The sequence below is a fragment of the Oryx dammah genome, unplaced genomic scaffold (genome assembly GCF_014754425.2).
Source record: "Oryx dammah isolate SB20612 unplaced genomic scaffold, SCBI_Odam_1.1 HiC_scaffold_27, whole genome shotgun sequence".
Taxonomy (NCBI): Eukaryota; Metazoa; Chordata; class Mammalia; order Artiodactyla; family Bovidae; genus Oryx; species Oryx dammah.
Genome location: NW_024070211.1, coordinates 126,299,886 through 126,320,941, shown reverse-complemented (window position 1 = coordinate 126,320,941; position 21,056 = coordinate 126,299,886). Strand labels below are relative to the sequence as shown.

Here is a 21,056-nt window from a genome sequence, read left to right as displayed (position 1 = left end):
TCTAAATTGGTCCTGTGAAGTGAGGTGGGGGGAAAGTGAGTGAGAAAAAAGAGGGAGAGGGAGTGAGAGGCATGAGGCTTTCATCACGGACCAAAAAGTGATAAAACTGAGTGCTAATGAGAGACAAAAAAATAAAAGTAGAAATAAGAGGGAACAAAAATATAGAAAAGGGAAGAAACTGTCTCTGACAAAGTAGTCCAGGTATAAGAACCGCACACAACTCACAGCTCTCAACCTTACAGCATCATACAATATTCATCATCTTCAAATTCATTTAATATCAGTATTTACTCCAAACTCATATATATAAGAATATTTTAATTAACATGAATTTAGGCACACCTACCATCTTTCTAGCACTGTAGCAGGCATGAAGAGTAAATGAATAATGTGCCTAACAAAAGACTTTAGCTATCTGTCTTAATATGCAGTATCACAGCATGTTAGGAATCAACATGCCATGCTTTTATTGAGCACTTACTGAGTGTCAGGCATTCTGGAAGGTAAAAATGGACTAAGAAGTATATCTATGCTCTAAAGGAATTCAGAAGAGACACACACACCAGAAACAATTAGGGACTAATTCAAAATACCATGTTATCAAGTACTGAATCACCAAAGAGAGATCACCAAGTGATGCAGCAAGAGAAAAATAATTGAGAACTGAAAAACCTTCATGAAAAGATTAGAGTTAAGTTGGTTTCTGATGGAGTCAGGGATAAAACAGAGTTAGGGCAATGCCAGCGGGGAGGGGCTTCCCAGGTGGTACTAATAGTAAAGAACCCTCCTGCCAATGCAGGGGACATATGAGACGTGGGTTCAATCCCTGAGTCAGGAAGATCCCCTGGAGGAGGGAATGGCAACCCCCTCCAGTATTCTTGCCTGGGAAATCCATGGACAGAGGAGCTTGGTGGGCTACAGTCTACAGGGTCATGAAGAGGCAGGCACGGCTGAGCACATACAATGAGGGAGGAGGGAAGAGTCACTGAATTTAAAATCTGCTTGGAGTTAGGACTTACGCCCGGAAATAACATATTAATCTAGTTATGACGTTTGGATTAAAGTTATAGAAATCAACCAGAATTTCCTGAGGCAAAAGGGAAACTTATCAATTGATGGATACAAGAAAAATTACAAGCAAACCACAGGGATGGCAATTATCCAGTTGATCTGGAGAATGACTGTAACCAGGAGCTCCATCTCTGTATATCGGCTTCATCCTATCCATCCACAGGCTGACTCGCTTTCTCCACACGGTGGAGAACACGACTGATGACAACTCTCAGGTCTTACATCTTAGCATTCCGACCATCAAATGTGGATGGATGAGGGCAGCGTAAGCAGAAGAAAGGGGAAGAGAGGTACTAGACAGACATGGTTCTATATGTGTCCACCATCTAAGATACACTTAAAAAGCTGATTAATGGGAATTGATCTTAGACTGGGAGGAAATGACCAAAAGACAAAATAAATTGAAAGCCTGGCAGAACCTCCCATTTTGGAGCATAATGAAGCTACAATGCTACCTTTGTGCAGTCCATGGTATAGCAAAGAGTCGGACATGACTTAGTAAGAACAACAATACGAAACCTGGTCTTATCACAACCTAGTGGATTTTTTTTTCCGGGAGTTGGTGATGGACAGGGAGGCCTGCTGCACTGTGGTTCACGGGGTCGCAAAGAGTCGGACACGACTGAGCAACTGAACTGAAAGTGGATTTGTAACATGTTATCTGTACAAATATTAACAAACCAATCAAAGTGAAAGCTATATTGCACAATCTGTAAGATTCATTTATTCATTCATCCTTTACTTGAAGCTCTATACCTTTTCTTCGATCATTTTTATACAGTTCAATTAAAAGTTTTTAATAATTGTTTTACCATTTCCAAAAATTATCATTTCAAACAAATGTTTTACCTACCCACTGAATGTTTCCCCAGATCTTAAAAGAGGCACAGCTTCACATTTTAAATGAAAACATAGTGAAAGCTTAAAAATGAAAATGAGGTTTCAGGAAGACGCAGGGAGTAAGGGTATGGTTTGAGTGAGAAGCAAGAAAAAAACAGGGAGACCTAGAAGATTACTGTCAATGTCCAAGCAGATGGAGAGGGGGATGGGCTAGATGGGGGATGGGCTAGATGAGCGAGTGGCCAAGAGAATGAAACAGAAGGAATGAACCGGAAAGACACTGTGATGAATACTTAACAGAAACCAGTGAGTGCTAGGTGAGTGTGGGGGAGAGGACAGAATCGATGAATCCTGGTTCCCCAGGTCAAATAGAGAGGGGAGAGAAACACATCTAAAGCAGGGAGCAGATCTGTTGGGCTAAGACAATGTCTTTCATTAAATAGGTTAATATACTGCCTCTTCCATGTGAATCATGTAAGCACCATGCTGAATGGTGGTGTATGTGGTATCATCTCCTCCTCAGTCTCTGAAAGCCCAAAAGACAGCACAGCACACCATCACCCTCAGAGCAAGAGCAGCAGACACACTGGGCTGGAGCCCAAGGGGGAACAGCGTGCGTCAGCCCATATGCTCCCCCCGGCAAGCCACCTGTCCCAGTGTCTCAGCTCCCCTAGCCGGGAAGATGTACAAAATTTAAGGGTTTTTAAAAATGCAAAAACTGCATGATAGGGTGCTTTAAAGCGTAAGGACAAACCTGAACTTGATCCACAAAAATATATCAAAGCGTATAGCTTCACGTAAATGTGAGAGGGCTTCCTAGGAACCTGCCAGCTAATGCAGGAGATGGAAGAGACGTGGGTTCGATCACTGGGTGGGGAAGACCCCCTGGAGAAGGCATGGCAACCCACTCCAGTAATCTTGTCTGGAGAATCCTATGGACAAGGGAACCCCATGAGTAGGCTACAGTCCATAGGGTTGCAAAGAGTTGGACACAAGTGAAGTGACTTACACACAAGTGTGAGAACTTTTCTCATGCTTAGATAATGTCAGTTAAATGGCCTCTTGCTATGAAGACACCTCTAGAGTATCTTAATGGAGAAAAAGTTCATGAACACATAAAACCCCTATCTACTAGTTTTTCTTAAACGTTCCCATTAGGAGAAAACCAGGCAACTGCAAGTACAGTTCAGATGGTACAACCACAATCATTAACAAATTTTAAATCACTCAAAACCGCTTCCCTGGTGGCTCAGAGGTTAAAGTGTCTGCCTGCAATGCGGGAGACCTGGGTTCGATCCCTGGGTCAGGAAGATCCCCCGGAGAAGGAAATGGCAACCTACTCCAGTATTCTTGCCTGGAGAATCCCATGGGCGGAGGAGCCTGGAGAGCTACAGTCCACGGGGTCACAAAGAGTCAGACACGACTGAGCGACTTCACTTTCCCTGCCTTGTGGTGGGGTGTGGAAATGAAATTTGGGGTCACCGAAGAGAAAAAAAGAGAAGCCAGGCTGTTTCTGAGACACACTGGTGAAACAGCCAATAGTTTGGGCCCAGATGGGAGAGGGACATTACAAGAGATGTCAAGACACAGCTCTTGGTGTTGTGCTCATGTGGAGAAATGAGATGCTAAAAAAACAGCACAAGTTGGTCGAGGTGGCGATAGCTACTGCTAACTGCAGGGGAAAGTATTTCGGCTCTATATCAGTGCAGAGGCAAGATGAAGTCTCTGCTAGGTTACAGCAGATCTAAACTGGTAGAAATGGGGCTTATGTGTGAATCCTGAATTCAATTCCTTTATTTAGAAAGAAGTGTGTACATCAGTCTGGTCTTCAAGAAATGTGTGCACAGTGGAAGAACTATGGCCTTTTTCTTCATAACAGTATGGAATGGTGAGCCATTTGGAATACGAAATAAAGAGGAATTAAAGGAAAGAAAAAGAATTCTAGAGAATATAAGATATTAAAGGGAACAGAATTATCATACTGTTAATCACAAAGAAATGAAAAAATAGACCTAAATCAAAAATAAATTATTTCTGGGTTTCCCTAGTGGCTCAGTGGTAAAGAACCTGCCTGTCAATGCAGCAGGCATGAGTATTGATCCCTGACATGGGAGGATCCCATATACGTGGAACAACTAAGCCCGTGCACCAAAACTATTGAGTCTGTGTTCCAGAGCCAGGGAACCACAACTCCTGAGCCCGCGTACTGCAGATACTGAAGCCTGCATGCCCTAGAGCCCATTCTCTGCAGCAAGAGAAGCTACAGCAATGAGAAGCCTTTGCACCACAACTAGAGAGTAGCCTGTGCTCGCCGCAACTAGAGAAAAGCCCGTGTAGCAACAAAGAGCCAGGATAGCTAAAAATAAATAAATAAAATGACTTTAAAAATATTTCTTTCTGCTTTTATCACTTTGGATTCACTTTAAGTGTTCTTTCTTCCAGGAAACAGGCCAACTCATTTCCCCCAAACCTGCGTTCCCACAGTCTCCTAAATATCCCTCTAATACAGCATTGATCATACTTTTAGCATTTGCGGTCTTTCTATGTCACCACCAAGTGTTCTCTACAATGAGAGTTTTGTTTAAGAAAGGAAAAAAAAAAATGAATGAAATCAGTTACTGTAGGAATCTTGTATGTTATCTGTGCTACTGCTGCTAAGTTGCTTCAGTCGTGTCCGACTCTGTGCGACCCCATAGACGCCAGCCCACCAGGCTCCACCGTCCCTGGGATTCTCCAGGCAAGAACGCTGGAGTGGGTTGCCATTTCCTTCTCCAATGCATGAAAGTGAAAAGTGAAAGTGAAGTCACTGAGTCATGTCCAACTCTCAGCAACCCCATGGACTGCAGCCCACCAGGCTCCTCCGTCCATGGGATTTTCCAGGCAAGAGTACTGGAGTGGGGTGTCATTGCCTTCTCCTATGTTATCTGTAGCACCATATATAAACTAACATATGTTGAGTTAAATCCAAATAAACATCAGTTCCCCTTTCAATATTTTTTTTCAAAGCCAACATTGCTCTTGATCCAAAACCTGCATACTTTGGCCACTTCATTCTGCAAGACTACAGCCTTTTCCCTATATAATGTTCTTTTCATATATATACACTCTCTAGAGAAGCCCACTCAAGCTAGGGAATGAAAGAAGATACTCAACTGCACATATTTATCCACATGGAGTTATTATTTTTTTCACTCAGTGACTATTTATACAAGATATGGCCCCAACCAAAACAATTATTACAGCTGGCCTCACCTGGCTTCCAATATAGAGGTGAAGACAAATATGGAATTATGGAACAAGATGCCTAGCTAGGAATTAAGGTGCCTAGTTACAGCTCAACTACAGACCCTGAGCAATTACAAAATGCTTATGAGAGGACAGAATAGCAGAGGAACCTAGTTCAGACTGGAAAGCCAAAGAAAATCCAACGAAGTAGCACTTAAGCTAATACTGGAAGTTTGGATGAAATTAGTCAGGGGAGAGAGGGGCGGGGGGAGAATGCGTGTGCATGTTGAAGCAGGGAAGTACTGCAAGCAGAGAAACAACCTGCAAAGGTGCTGAGGAACAAAACCTGTCACACTCAAGGCACAGAGAGCAGGAGTGTAGTGATGAAGCGGGAGAGAAGCTGGAGCTGAGACTGGGTAGGAAAGCACGCAGACTCATACACACAGATCACTGGTTCTCAATGTCTTTGGAAGCCCGATCAGGTTTGTACTTAAAAATAAAATAACTGCTATTGTCATGGGGTGGGTGGATGGCCTCCATCGTTGCTCTGGGGCATGGATTTCACAGCACCAAGAATGGACAGAGGGAGGCCAGTTAATATGCGAGCCCAACTAGAGCAGGAAGAGTAACCTGGGCGGGCGGAGGGGCAGTGAAGATGAAGAGAAGTTAACAGATGAGAAATACTTAGGAAACAGACTTGATGGGTTGGTGATGGGCCAGGAGAAGAAGGAAGTGGCAAGGAGAGCATCCTCAATTCTCCTTATTGGTCACAGGGGCACTTTAGTAACAGTGGAGTTTTTAGTTAACAACAAGGACGACTGGTGAAGGTAGCTGAAAGGTAAAAACTGCTAGTTAACAACGTAAGTTCTGGAAGGTAGTGTATAGCATGGGGACTGCAGTTAAAAAAAAGCCAGGAGAGGATTTTTTTTAATCCTGGAAGGTGTGGTAAGAAATGAAGAATCCAGACTTAGGCATGGTTTAACAGAAAATCTTGAAATCTATCCAGATAAAGATGTCAAAATAATTGGTGGATATATTCAGAAGTACACTCTGGAGAGTCTTAGCCTATAGATGGTATTTAAAGCAACTGGAGTAGATGAGATCACCTTGTGAGAAGGAAGAGTGAGAAGAGAGAATGTTAAAGGAAAAAAATCTTTTTCTACTTTTACGTTTTAGAACATAAAGACATTTAATTATCTACATGTTACAGTATCAAATATTTTATGGATAAGTCACTTCAGTCGTGTTCATAGACTCTGTGCGACCCCACAGACGGCAGCCCACCAGGCTCCCCCGTCCCTGAGATTCTCCAGGCGAGAACACTGGAGTGGGTTGCCATTTCCTTCTCCAATGCAGGAAAGTGAAAAGTAAAAGTGAAGTCACTCAGTCGTGTCCGACCCTCAGCGACCCCATGGACTACAGCCCACCAGGCTACTCTATCCATGGGATTTTCCAGGCAAGAGTACTGGAGTAGGGTGCCATTGCCTTCTCCTAATGATACTTAAGTATAACTCTAAAATATCATGTAATTACTACATAGCAAATTATTCAAAAATTACAAACTTCAGACTTCATTACAAAGAATACTGATACAAAGAAAGGGGAGTAAATTTGGGTCACCATATTTTCCTCTTTCATTGTCAGATCTCTAAGCTGCTGCATCCATAAAGGGTCCCACATGTAGACCCTGCATAGAGCTCTAGTCTGTGAGCCAGTCCTTACATACAGGATACACAATGGCCACAGAAAATCCCAGATTTGTCAGGGGAGCTTACATTGTTTTTACCTTCCTGCCTGTGCACTCATACTGTTTTCTGAAGCTTTAGCTTTCCAAGTCTCAACACATGCTATTATTTATCTTTGGAACATCAGAATGTGTTGTAACATAAATTTTTACATTTGGACTTTCAAATGAAAAAAAATTTGCAATATTAAGCCACTTCTCAAAACAAGGAATCACTCTTTGTAGCATCTAGCTTTTCCAATGCAGTCAGTTATTAGTGAAACTAGGAGAGGTGTAAATCAAAAACAGTAAGGAAAACATGAGTCTCAATAAGTTTAGAGATGATATTAATTCTGAAAGCCTAGAACAGCACTGGTGATAAAAAGAGCAAGTTCAAACCACAAACTTAAATCACACTAGGCTGAAATTACTATTTTGACCCAGAAACTGTTTTAAAACCAAAGATTAATACTTATTTCAGCAGGTGGGAAAGAGTTTACATTTTTATAAATGCCTTCTCTGTAAACTAATAACAACCAGGGCAGGCCCTCATCTGCTAAAACTGATTGAAGTTTATAATCAGGCCTGAGGGATGGATGAATCACAAAGTCATCAGAGCCCTTGTTAAGACTATTAACTTAATCTTTGTGACTCTGTCCTTCAGTGTGAGAGCCAAGAGCCAAAATGCAGAGTTTCTGGGTTGACTGCCAAAAAATTCTGAACAGAGGGCTTTTTTCAGGTATAAGATATCCTACCAGGTTATTATATAATGAAACCTCGATGCAAAACAATTCAAAGTCATGTGGTTTATCAAAAGATAAACCTGGGACTTCCCTGGTGGTACAGTGGATACTGCCACTGTATCAGTATATCCGCCTGCCAATGTAGGGGACATGGGTTCGATCCCTGGTCCGGGAAGACTCCACATGCTGCGGAGCAAATGAGCCCATGCACCACAACTTCTGAAGCCCCCTGCCTAGAACCTGTGCTGTGCAACAAGGGAAGCCACTGTTTGATAAGCCTGTGCGCCACAACTAGCGAGGAGCTTGCACTCTCTGCAATGAGACAAAGCCTGAGCACAGGAGTGAAGACTCAGTGTAACCAAAAATAAATTAATTAAAAAATTTTAAAAAGATAACTGCTGCATTTTGGTAGCCATTCTATAAACAGAAAGGAAAAGCCAAAGGTTGAAAGAATCAGCCAAGGTACATGCATTCCAAGCAGTCAGTTCCTTTAAGGGTTAAGGCCTTCTGGCAGGATTGGTTATATCACTGAAAAGCTAGTTTTACCCATTACAGACACACAATAACAGGAACTTTACATATTAAAAAAGAAACAGAAAAATGTTAGCTGAGTCTGAATGTTACCTTTGTTCTTATTGAGTCCACTAACAAAGGCGTAATTAACCAAGGCAGGTTTTCTTAACCTTTTGGGGGTCAAGGATTCCTTTGAAAATCTTACAGCTGATCTCAACACTAGGTAACTGCCGACTGTGTAATTAATTGCAGGGTGCTCATGATACGCTGTACTGGTTCCCTAGAACCTCTGCCATATAAGTATAAGGGACAGTGAGTCCCTCTACATATACCAGGGGAGAAGAAGATTCACCAAGCTTTACTGATTCACACAACTTTTTTCCTATTTGAAATACCATGGCATAGAAGCAATTTAAAAATACATTTTTTTTTGACTTCTGATTAACAGAACTGAATTCATTGGTAGGGAAAGAGCTCACTTATCTTAGTCATATTTGCTGTGAAGAAAATCAAATTATCCTTAAGTAACAGCCTTAAGTAACAGTTTTATCAGGCTTTGTATCTGCCAGGTGGTACCACAATTTCTTTTAAGATGTGGATGTGGGACCTGAAGATTATCATATGAAGTGAAGTAAATCAGAGAAAGAGAAATATCATGGGATCACTTATATGTGGAATCTGAAAAGAATGATACAAATGAACCTATTTATAAAACAAACAGATATAGAAAAAAAAAACTTATAGTTAAAAAGGGGAAAGACAGTGAGAAGGGATAAAATAGGAATTTGGGAGTAACATATACAGACTATTATATATAAAACAGATAAACATAAGGACCTACTGCATAGTACAAGAACTATATTCAGTACCTTGTTAATGATCTATAATGGAAAAAAATCTGAAAAAGAACATATAATATATGTGTGTGTATATATGGCCTTCCCTGGTGGCTCAGATGGTATAGAATCCACCTGCAATGAAGAAGCCGCAGGACATGAGGTTTGATCCTTGGGTCAGGAAGATCCCCTGGAGGAGGAAATGGCAACCTACTCTAGTATTCTTGCCTGGAGAATCCCACGGACAGAGGAGACTGGCAGAATACCGTCCACAGGGTCGCAAAGAGTCAGACACGACTGAAGTGACTTAACACACACACACATAAATATATATATATATATATATATGGATATGGATATTTGTACGTATGTGAAAGAGTTAGGTGCTCAGTCGTGCCTGACTATTTGCAACCCCATGGACTGTAGTCGGCCAGACTCCTCTCTATCCATGGAATTCTCCAGGCAAGAATACTGGCGTGAGTAGCCACGCCCTTTTCTGGGGGATCTTCCTGACCCAGGAATCGAACCTGGGTCCCCCACATTGCAGATTCTTTACTCTCTGAGGCACGTGTGTGTGTACAGATATATGTATATATATATAAAACTGAATCACTTTGCTGTACACCAAAAACTAACAATATTATAAAGCAGCTATACGTCAATAAAAATTTAAAAATAAGAATAAATAAAAACAAACAGTACTTCAGATACAGAGAACAAACTAATGGTTATGGGGGCAGAGGGAAGACAGGGGTAGGGATTTAAGAGGCAAACACTACTGTGTATTTGATAAATAAGCTAGAAGGATGTATTATACAGCACAGAATAATAACTATAAATGGAGTATTAACCTTTAAGAATTGGGAATCACTATAGTTGTGCCCCTGGAACATATAATATTGTAAATCAATGATATTTCAATTAAAAAATAACTGTCTTTTTAAAAAAAAGATTTATAAATTACCAAATTTTTTTTTTAAGTGTTCCAGCTTATGTCATATACTTTTCAAACACAGCTAAAGCAAAGCACTTAGGAGAAGGCCATTTCTACCTCATCCCAGTTTTAAGAGCCAACAATTCCAAGACTTAAGTTTTAACTATATACAGCCATATTTTGACAGCTTTAACCCAGGGTTAGTCACTCAGTCATGTCTGACTCTCTGCGACCCCATGGATTGTAGCCCGCCAGGCTCCTCTGTCCATGGAATTCTTTAGGAAAGAATACCGGAATGGGTAGCTATTCCCTTCTCCAGGGGATCTTCTGATCCATGGATAAACCTGGGTCTCCCACACTGCAGGCAGATTAATTTCTATCATTTCTAAAAATACTGCTGGTGGGGGGCAGGGTGGGGAGACAGGCAAGGGTAGAATGGGTCACAAAATCCAGGACGTTTGTAGCTTTAATTCCTGGTTATAGTTAACCCATCAGAAAAAACAAATTGTCCATCTCCCATTCTGTTTCTGTTGTATCATATTTCTGTTACAAAAAAGAATCGGAATAGGTAGGTATGAATAAAACCAGGGACACTGGTATTAAGACAATGGATATGAAATTCTACAACATCCCTGGAGCACTTACCACCGAGGTAACCCAAAGGCCTCACAGTACAAGCCTTGGGTTGAGGCTGGATATTTCAACCAGCTTCTAACTAGTCAAGTGGTCAATGAAAGCCCAACTAGCCTTTAGGTCCACAGATAAGAACTGCCATTGGCTTAGCTATATGAGTGTTCTAAATTTCAGCACAGCTAACGAGTGAATTAAAAGTATATACTTTATAAATGCTATTTCTCTAATGAACAAAAACAAAAGTAAACTAGGTACAATAACTGATGATAACCGGCAAATGTTTAAATTAGCCCCTCAAGCGTTATGATATCGAAACCTAGTTGAGAAAAAAAAAAAAAGGCACAGTAAATAGCAATTGAAATCTCGGTCACATATAAATAAAATTAATTTAAAATCTTAGTTTCCAAGCAAGACAGAGAAGCTTAACATGGAGAGATTAACAGGTATTATCAACTCAAGGCTTCAGAGAAGCCCAAGGCACTGCTGAGACACTCTACAGTCACGATTCACGAGGTCACTGAGGCAGATCTGAAACAAGCATTGCTATTTATTTGACACCCTCTGGGCTTCCTTGGTGCCTCAGCTGGTGAAGAATCTGCCTGCAGTGAGGGAGACCTAGGTTGGGAAGATGCCCTGGAGAACGGAACGGCTACCCACTCCAGTATTCTTGCCTAGAGAATTCCATGGACAGAGGAGCCTGGCAGGCTACCATCTATGTGATCACAGAGAATCGGGACAGGACTGAGCCACTTTCGCTTCACTTCACTGACACCCTCTACCCTACATGAAACGGCACCCAAAAATCACTTCTCACTTCAGGTCCAAATGAACCGGCCTTTACACTCACAGACATCATCAACAAGTAGTTAAGAATGCTGCCTAGTCTTTATAACCCAGCCACAAAAAAGTAAGAGGCAGAGAATCTGGTATGTCTTGGACATATCGTGCTTACACAAAAGGGCAATTACAGAAACATCTCCAAACAGAATCTTCAAAGCAAACAGAAGCTCTTTTCTTAAGATTATTATATATTTCACTACAATGCGCACAGCTTTCATGGTTTTAAAATTTTCCAGGTAACTACTCCAAAGCATACATTTTTTTTTACTAGCAGCAGATGGAAAATCTTGTATCGATTTCCTAGCGAAGGCAACTTGGCTAGGAAAAAAAAATTAGGACACATTACATTAAACCAAGTCAATGAATGACAATACTGCCACTAACCTAGTCAAACAGACCGAGGCACGAGACTCAAGTTCAATATTTATATACTTAAGTGGAAGAGTTTTGTTTCCAAAAAATATTTCATAGTTTCTGTTCAGGCACATTAAGAACAATGAAAAACCACCACTGAAACAAACTGGACTGAAATTCAACACAATGGCATGAGTTTTTCAACCTGTAATCAACACCAAGAAACAGCTCCCTTTGGTGATTAAAATCCTGGAAAGAAATCATAATTACTCCATCTGGGATTATGGCCTTCAAAGCATGAGTACTTTAGCTAAAACAGTCAATGTCTAGTCCTACTTCTACTGATTTTCAAATTCCTTGAACAGAAAAAAAAAACTAAGCAAATGCCTTCATGGATGGGAGATTTCAAACAGGTTTGCTTAAATCAAGAAGTTTAATCAAGTTTTTTGAACGTAATAAAAAGTATACAGTAATATTCTATACTGAATTTCACTATTTTCAAATTGTATTAAGTTAAATAGGTCCCAGCTATACAGAATATAAAAAAGGTTTTAACTTCAAAAGTACAAGAATGTAGCAGCTTCATTTACAATGGCTAAAACTGAAATAACCCAAACCTCCTTCAATAGAAGTGATAAATCAAACTGCAATAATTCATACAATCGAATACTACTCAGCAGTATAAAGGAATAAACTATTGAACAAGCAACAACACGGATGAAACCGTTGGAAATTAGACTTAGCTAAAGAAGCTAGACAAAGAAGTACACGATATATGCTTCTGTTTTATGGTCTGGGAAACACAAAATGACAAAAACAATCAAAACAGTTGTATAACGGGTCACGGTCAAAGACTGCCTGAGAAGGGGGCATGAGGGAACTTTCTAAGGCAATATAAATATTTTCTGTCTTAATAAGGGTAATACAGGGATGTATCCGTTTGTCAAGAGACTACAGTTTATGTTACTACCTGAATCTGAAGTATAGAGGTTTTTTTCATGTCATTTTTTTCAAGTCATTTTATGACTTTTGATATTTTTAAACTAATATTTACAAAATATATAATCATAAGCTAACTTGAAAATGACTTTTGAATTTTTTGCAAGACAAAACCAGAGTGATAATAAAATTTTAATGTCAGTTTCAGTTCAGTTCAGTCGCTCAGTCGTCTCCGACTCTTTGCGACCCCATGAAGTGCAGCACGCCAGGCCTCCCTGTCCATCACCAACTCCCGGAGTTCACTCAGACTCGCGTCCATCGAGTCCGTGATGCCATCCAGCCATCTCATCCTCTGTCGTCCCCTTCTCCTCCTGCCCCCAATCCCTCCCAGCATCAGAGTCTTTTCCAATGAGTCAACTCTTCGCATGAGGTGGCCAAAGTACTGGAGCTTCAGCTTTAGCAGCATTCCTTCCAAAGAAATCCCAGGGCTGATCTCCTTCAGAATGGACTGGTTGGATCTCCTTGCAGTCCAAGGAACTCTCAAGAGTCTTCTCCAACACCACAGTTCAAAAGCATCAGTTCTTCAGCGTTCAGCCTTCTTCACAGTCCAACTCTCACATCCATACATGACCACAGGAAAAACTATAGCCTTGTCTAGACGGACCTTAGTCGGGAAAGTAATGTCTCTGCTTTTGAATATGCTATCCAGGTTGGTCATAACTTTTCTTCCAAGGAGTAAGCGTCTTTTAATTTCATGGCTGCAGTCACCATCTGCAGTGATTCTGGAGCCCCCCAAAATAAAGTCTGACACTGTTTCCGCTGTTTCCTCATCTATTTCCCATGAAGTGATGGGACCAGATGCCATGATCTTCGTTTTCTGAATGTTGAGCTTTAAGCCAACTTTTTCATTCTCCTCTTTCACTTTCATCAAGAGGCTTTTTAGTTCCTCTTCACTTTCTGCCATAAGGGTGGTGTCATCTGCGTATCTGAGGTTATTGATATTTCTCCCGGCAATCTTGATTCCAGCTTGTGTTTCTTCCAGTCCAGCGTTTTATATATATACATATATATATAAAATGTGGCAACTCTACATCAAGCACCACTTTCCCCACCTAATAAACTAGCTTGTTTAAAAAGTGTACAGTTTAGATATGTCCATTTTAATATAAGTACATTTTACCTCTCCACTTCCCCCAAATCCCACATAGTAGAAATGAAAGGAACTGTGAAGGAAACAGGGACAGCAGAATTTGATCACTGTTAAAGCTGGGTGATGGGTATGGCTTTATGAATACTATCCTGTTTACTTTCTATGTATTTGACATTTTCCAAGCTAAAAGGTTTAAAACTACTTATCAGTGAAATGGTATGGACTTACGAGAAGCAGAAGATACTAAGAAGTGGTGGCAAGAATACACAGACGAACTATACAATAAAGATCTTAATGACATAGATAACCATGATGGTGTGATCACTGACCTACAGCCAGATATCCTGGAGTGCAAAGTGAAGTGGGCCTTAGGAAGCATGACTATGAACAAAGCTAATGGAAGTGATGGAATTCCAGCTGAGCTATTTCAATTCCTAAAAGATGATGCTGTTGAAGTGCTATGCTCAAAAGGCCAGCAAATTTGGAAATCTCAGCAGTGGCCACAGGACTGGAAAAGGTCAGTTTTCATTCCAATCTCAAAGAAAGGCAATGCCAAAGAATGTTCAAACTACTGCACAACTGCACTCATCTCACACACTAGCAAAGCAATGCTCGAAATTCTCCAAGCAAGGCTTCAACAGTGCGTGAATTGAGAACTTCAGATGTTCAAGCTGGATTTATAAAAAGCAGAGGCACCAAAGAGCAAATTGCCAACATCTGGTGGATCATGGAAAAAGCAAGAGAGTTCCAGAAAAACATCTGCTTCACTGACTATGCTAAAGCCTTTGACTGTGTGGATCACAACAAACTTTGGAAAATTCAAGAGATGCGAATACCAGACCACCTGACCTGCCTCCTGAGAAATCTGTATGCACGTCAAGAAGCAATAGTTAGAACTGGACATGGAACTAGACTGGTTCCAAATCGGAAAAGGAGTACGTCAAGACTATATATTGTCACCCTGCTTATTTAACTTATATGCAGGGTACATCATGAGAAATGCTGGGCTGGAGGAAGCACAAGCTGGAACCAAGATTGCGAGGAGAAATATCAATAACCTCAGATATGCAGATGACACCACCCTTATGGCAGAAAGTGAAGAGGAACTAAAGAGCCTCTCGATGGAAGTTAAAGAGAAGAGTGAAAAAGTTAGCTTAAAACTCAGCATTGAAAAAACGAAGATCATGGCCTCCAGTCCAATCATATGATAGCAAATAGATCGGGAAACAATGGAAACAGTGACAGACTTTATTTTCTTGGGCTCCAAAATCACTGCAGATGCTGACTGCAGCCATGAAATTAAAAGACACTTGCTCCTTGGAAGAAAAGCTATGACCAACCTAGACAGCATATTAAAAAGCAGAGGCATTACTTTGCCAACAAAGAACCATGTAGTCAAAGCTATGGTTTTTCTAGTAATCATGTATGGATATGAGAGTAGGACCATAAAGAAAGGTGAGCACCAACAAATTGATATTTTTGAACCGTGACATTGGAGGAGACTCTTGAGAGTCCCCTGGACTGCAAGGAAATCAAACCAGTCAATCCTAAAGGAAATCAGTCCTGAATATTCATTGGAAGGACTGATGCTGAAGCTCCAATACTTTGGCCACCTGATGAAGAGAGTCAACTCATTAGAAAAGACTCTGATGCTGGGAAAGATTGAAGGCGAGAGAAGGGGATGACAGAGGATAAGATGGTTGGATGGCATCACTGACTCAACAGACATGAGTTTGAGCAAGCTCTGGGAGATGGTGATGGACAGGGAGGCCTAGTGTGCTGCAGTCCATGGGGTCGAAAAGAGTCGGACATGACTGAGCGAATGAACCTAATCAGTGAAACACACAATCACTGATATAAACAGTATATCAGTATAAAGACACATTTATACTGTGAAAACATACCCCTCAACAAGCTTTCATTGTATGCAGAAGACTTTTATAAAAATCCATGGAGGTTCCCTGTGGTTGCACTTCACGTGGAGAATCTGAAATGGAGCTCACCGTTTTCTCCAGCTCTGCTCACCCCAACCCCCAGTATGCCTCCCATCTAATAGGCCACCAGACTGGATATGATATTATTGTTTCAGTTACTACCAACCCTCAAATTAATTCTTCCCTCATCCCTCAAATATTTATTTCTAACAATTACTGGTGCAGATGGAGAAATCAGAGCTGCTGTAGATGCTAGAGAAAACAGATCTCAACTTTCGTCTTTTTTCTTGCTACACTGAGGGTGATGTTTTAGAAGTTAATGAGATAACAGATTTGTTTTTATACCTTGATTTTATAAATTTCATATTCAACTTCTTTTAACGTCACTTTCTTATTTCTCAGCTATATAAAGAGACAAAAATTTTGAAAATAATAAAATCTGAAGTAAAAGTCAACAGTCAGTTTTTCTGTATGGACTTATGAAGCTCAATCATATATGAGTCACTAAACATGTCTTATTAGTTTTCTACATTTTGCCTGAGAAGGGCAAATGTCTGAAAAATCAGAAGCACCATACAGAGGCAAAGAAAGAACTGCCAGGCTCAGTCAGAGCTATTTAAAGGTATATAATACCCTCCTAGGTCATAAGAGAATTATAAGTGTGCCAGGGTAAAGAATCTTCTTGACAGAACCTAAAAAGTGGACTTAAGTATTGTTCTAGAAGTTGTCTGCAGTCAAGATAAACAGTGAAATTAGCTAAAATTAAAAGTCCAAGATAAATGCACTTTATAACCTCCTCCTATAAATATTTCTACCTACGATTTATTTTTATATGCCCCTGCTAAATTTCAATGAAGAATTTCACAAGATGTTAAATAACATAAACTCAAAGTAAAAGAGATGCCCAATGCCAACATTAGTTTATTCATTCAAAAAACTTAATGTGTGCCTATGAGTCACATGTGCTCTTCTAGGTGCTAGAAAGATATGTAATAATTCTATGTAATAATGAACAAAGCAAAGTTCATGCCCTCAGAGAGCTTACATTCTAGTAAGAGGAGACAGGTTTACAAGAAGGGCTGAGGATATTAAATGCTGTGGAGGAGAATCATTCAGAAAAGAGCATGCAGATTGCTATTTAATATAACGGTCAGAAAAGCTTCTCTGTTCTAGTGATATCTGAGCAAATCTGATGATGTGAAGGTCCAGAATTCCAGGCAGAGAAAATGAAAAGCACAAAGGTCCCACACCAGAGCCCACTTGCCAACAGAAGAAGCAGAGAGAGAGTATGGCCCCAGCACTCAGTTCGGGAGAGAGCCAAGGGACACAGGAAGGAGGCGGGCATAGAGGATGTAGGCCTTTGAAGGCCATTTTCAGGGTCTGGGAATCTAGTTTGAGAGCCATGGGAAGCCACTGTGAGCTGAAACGGTCCTATTTAATATTTTTTAAAAGATTACTAACTGTGTGAGGAGAACAGAGAGTAGAGGAACAAAGGTTGAAGCAGGAAGACCAGTTCAATCTAGATCACAATGTGCTCAGAGGAATATTTTAGCTTCTTTGTGTACAGGTTGTGTTTCATTCGGCAGCCCAATGTGTGTGTTAGTCTCTCAGTTCTGTCTTGACTCCCTGTGACCCCACGGACTATAGCCCGCCAGGCTTCTCTGTCCCTGAGATTCTGAAGGCAAGAATACTGGAGTGGATTGCCATTCCCTTCTCCAGAGATGCAACCCAATATCTCTAACTAAAACAGCAATCAGCTGAATTGCTCTCCTAGTTGGCACTGCCTTAGAGAGGTAGAGTTTTTGCGGGTAATGCAAGAGTCATATTACTTTTCAGGCTCTAGTCTGATCTGTTGGCTAGTGGTTCCTTTATCTCCATTAGTCTAATAGGTAAATACGCTCCTAAGCTGCATTTCCCCCCAAATAATCCTTTTCAAAAATATTCTATCCCAAATATCAGAAAGCAAATATTTGCACATGCATGCAGAATACAGAAGTTTCTCATATTATTTCACAATGGCAGTAGTCAAAACCCATGTTACGAATATTTCTGAAACATAAATCCAAATAAAAATATACTGTAAACCATAGTTCATCTCTACTCTCAGACTTCTGTTCCGTAATTTATGAAATCATGAAGACAAGCTCTCAATCACTCTCCTATCTCTCATTTCCTTCAATTCAGCAAACACTGTGTCTAACAGCTGCCTCACTGAAGCCCTGTGGTTAGCAATGTCAGTTATAAAAAGCCAGGAAAGAAAACCACCACCCTCCGCACACCTTTCAGGACTCTCAGCCATGCTCAAGTGTTATTAATTGGTTTAAAAGGGTGTCAGAAACACATGCTTTCCTCCGCACTGTGGTGATTTCATCCTTTGCTCAGAGCACTCTGATAAATTAAATCATCCTGGCTGTGTCAGGAATCGCAGCTGGTGTTGCCAGAGTACTGCTCTTTGAGGATGAACAAGCAGTAAAAAATAAGATACTGAATCCTACTCTTCAAAAATCTCATTTTCAGCATCTTGTAGATGTTACTAGGCAGGATTTTAAAGCAAAATTAAATGTTACAATTCACTTTGGTTTTGCAGAAACCTAAGTCCACTTGCCAAAAAAACTGATGGCTTTTTTTTCTTTCCAAATAGCAGGCAGCTTCTACAGTAGGGAAGGGAACTGGGGTGGGGGGTGGGGAGAAGCTATTAAAATGGACAATCCCGCTTTTTGCTTACCGGTGGAGCCTTAATGGAGGGGAACCAGGCAGGAACGGAGGGACTGTTGCAGCTACAGATACTGAAAGGGACTTCCTCACCCTCACTGAATAGTGCGGAGAACCTGCCTCATTACCTCCTACTAACAAGTAAGGAGATTCCCCTCTCTGGGGGCAGGCTTTGCTATACCAACATCCACTACAGACTTGATCTCAACCACCCTCTCTCTCCTTTTCCCTTTCCTTCAATCACAAACTCCTATTTCATTCTTGGTTTGTTTCATTTTTATTAAACAGAAGACGTTCTTGCAAACTGCCTTAAAACCATTCCCAGCATAAGAAGAAATAGAAATAAATAATAAACTAAATCAAGATTTTTCTCTAGAGCCAAATTTAAATATATTGGCGGAGCCAGATGATGAAAAGGGGTGTGTGGGTGTCTATCGCAAAATTTTTCAGTCTCCAGGAGAGAAAACGTTACAGAAAGAAGGCTAAAGGGATGTGAGAACCGTGTGTGTGTGTGTGTAAATCATTCCCAGGCTAAAAGGATTTGAGAACCGTGTGTGTGTGTGTGTGTGTGTGTGTACACACAATCATCCCCAGGGCAGAGGGAAAATTCAGAAAGGGAGGAGAAGAAAAGGATCAATCGAGGCAGTCTCTCAATCCCATCCCTCCCGACCCCTCCCCACCCCACTGCAGTACTCTGCGCTTACCAAAAAGCTCATCACCCAAAGGGCAGATTATCAAAACCAAAGCAAAGCCTCAGTCCTGGGGCAGGCAGGCTGGGGAGATGGGGGGTGGGTAGAGACAGGCGATGGAAAACCATCTGGCTAGGGACTGCGCGAGGCGGCCAGCGAAATCAGAAGAGTCGCCGGCGGAGATGCAAAGGCAGGGCCGGGCTCCCGGGACCTACCTGGAGCAGCGGCTGTAGAGGATGCCCCGGGCACCTCCGGCCTCTCTTCCTCAGCTTCCTCGCGCTGCCGTTGCTGCTGCTGGATGAGGCTGAGGTCGGAGCGGCTGAGCTCGGCTCTGGCGGCCGCGGGGACCAGCCTCGCCTTCAGCAGCACCGCGGCCAGGCCGAGGAGCAGGGTGCAGGGGACGCGCCGGCTGAGCCTCGCCATGGCCGAGAGCCAGAGGGCCGCGGCGGCATATTGCGGAGCTGCGGGCGGCAGCGGGCGCCAGGGCTGCGGGCTCCGGCTGCGCCCGCCCGCTCGCGCCCCCTCGCGCAGTCTGCCTCGCACACGCTCAGCAAAAAGAGGCCGCAGAGGCGGGGGGGACGCCGCGGGAGGAGGAGGGGGAAGTTAGCATCCTCGCGCACGTGATGCGGGAGGCGGGACGAACCCGGCGCCAGGGACCGCGTCTCCGCGGTCAACCGGGGCTGGGCTGCTCTGAGGGCGCGCACGCGGCGGGGTGCTGGGGCGCCGTGCGACTGGTGGCCTCCGAGGGTAAACGGAAAAGGAGAGCCTTTCAGGGGACTGGCAGACCAGGTCCTCCAGCCCCTACCGAGACACAGAAATTTTGCAGAAAGTGGAATAAAATTCCCTCCACCTGACCGCAAAGAAGAGCAGGTGATATTAACATACTGATTACCCTCCTACAACACGCAAGGCCGCACCAACGAATCCAAAAGCCAGATCTCTTAACCATATGGGCTCTGGGGCACCGCGGCCATCATTGGTTAGCTCGAAATTAAACTACAGTTCTCCAGATTTTGATTAAACTTCATTTTTCTTCCCAAGTTGAATTTTCTTTCTGTATCATAAAATGTCCTTAATTACATTTTGTCTAATTATAGTCTACAGTTTTCATTTGCTCAATATTTTTTCTAAATGCCTACGAGGTGCTTACCGCGTGCGTTCCAGTATTTTGATCAGGATTTGAATAAGCAAGATAGAATCCCTGCGTTCTATGAGCTCACTACCTGTTAGGGCAGAGGAATATAAAAGCAAATTATAACCCAAGGTGATGAAGAAACACTACATACAACACGCAGAAATTACATCAAATTGGAAGAAATTAACAATGTGGTATATGGAATGGGGCTATGAAACAATAGGAGAGGGGGTTTAAAGAAGATTACGAGTTCCACACATAGGTGGGGGCAACCAGGTCATCCAAAAAGGAGTTGTGTGTGTGTGTGTGTGTGTGTGTGTGTGTGCGCGCGCGTGCGCGCGAGTGTGCACATACACCTAGAGGTAACAGTGCAGTGTGCTTGGAAAATTGTGAACAATGATTGTCATAGAGTGACAGTGTTTTAGATTGAAAAGGACAGTGGAGATCAGGTCATTAAAAAAAAAAAAGCAAACTTCTATAGTACATAGTGTGGAGGCACTGTTCAGGCACCTTATACACATTAACTCTTTACATTAACCTTAAAGAAGGCTGAGCACGGTGAATTGATGCTTTTGAACTGTGGTACTGGTGAAGACTCTTGAGTCCTTTGCACAGCAAGGAAATCAAACCAGTCAATCCTAAAGGAAATCAACCATGGATTCACTGGAAGGACTGACGCTGAAGTTGAAGCTCCAATACCTTGGCCACCTGATGCAAAGAGTCAACTCTTTGCAAAGACTGTGATGCTGGGGAAAATTGAGGGCAAGTGGAGAAGGGGGCAACAG

The 21,056-nt window shown here is 41.9% G+C and overlaps 1 protein-coding gene across 1 annotated transcript in view; it reads right to left on the bottom strand.

Moving 5' to 3' along the window:
- Window positions 1–19,620, bottom strand: part of FAM171B (family with sequence similarity 171 member B) — a 78,460-nt gene extending 58,840 nt beyond the window's left edge. Inside the window, exon 1 of the mRNA XM_040227770.1 lies at window positions 19,352–19,620. Coding sequence (XP_040083704.1) covers window positions 19,352–19,559 — 208 coding nt within the window. The 5' untranslated portion in view covers window positions 19,560–19,620. The remainder of the gene's footprint in view (window positions 1–19,351) is intronic.
- Window positions 19,621–21,056: the final 1,436 nt, after the last annotated feature.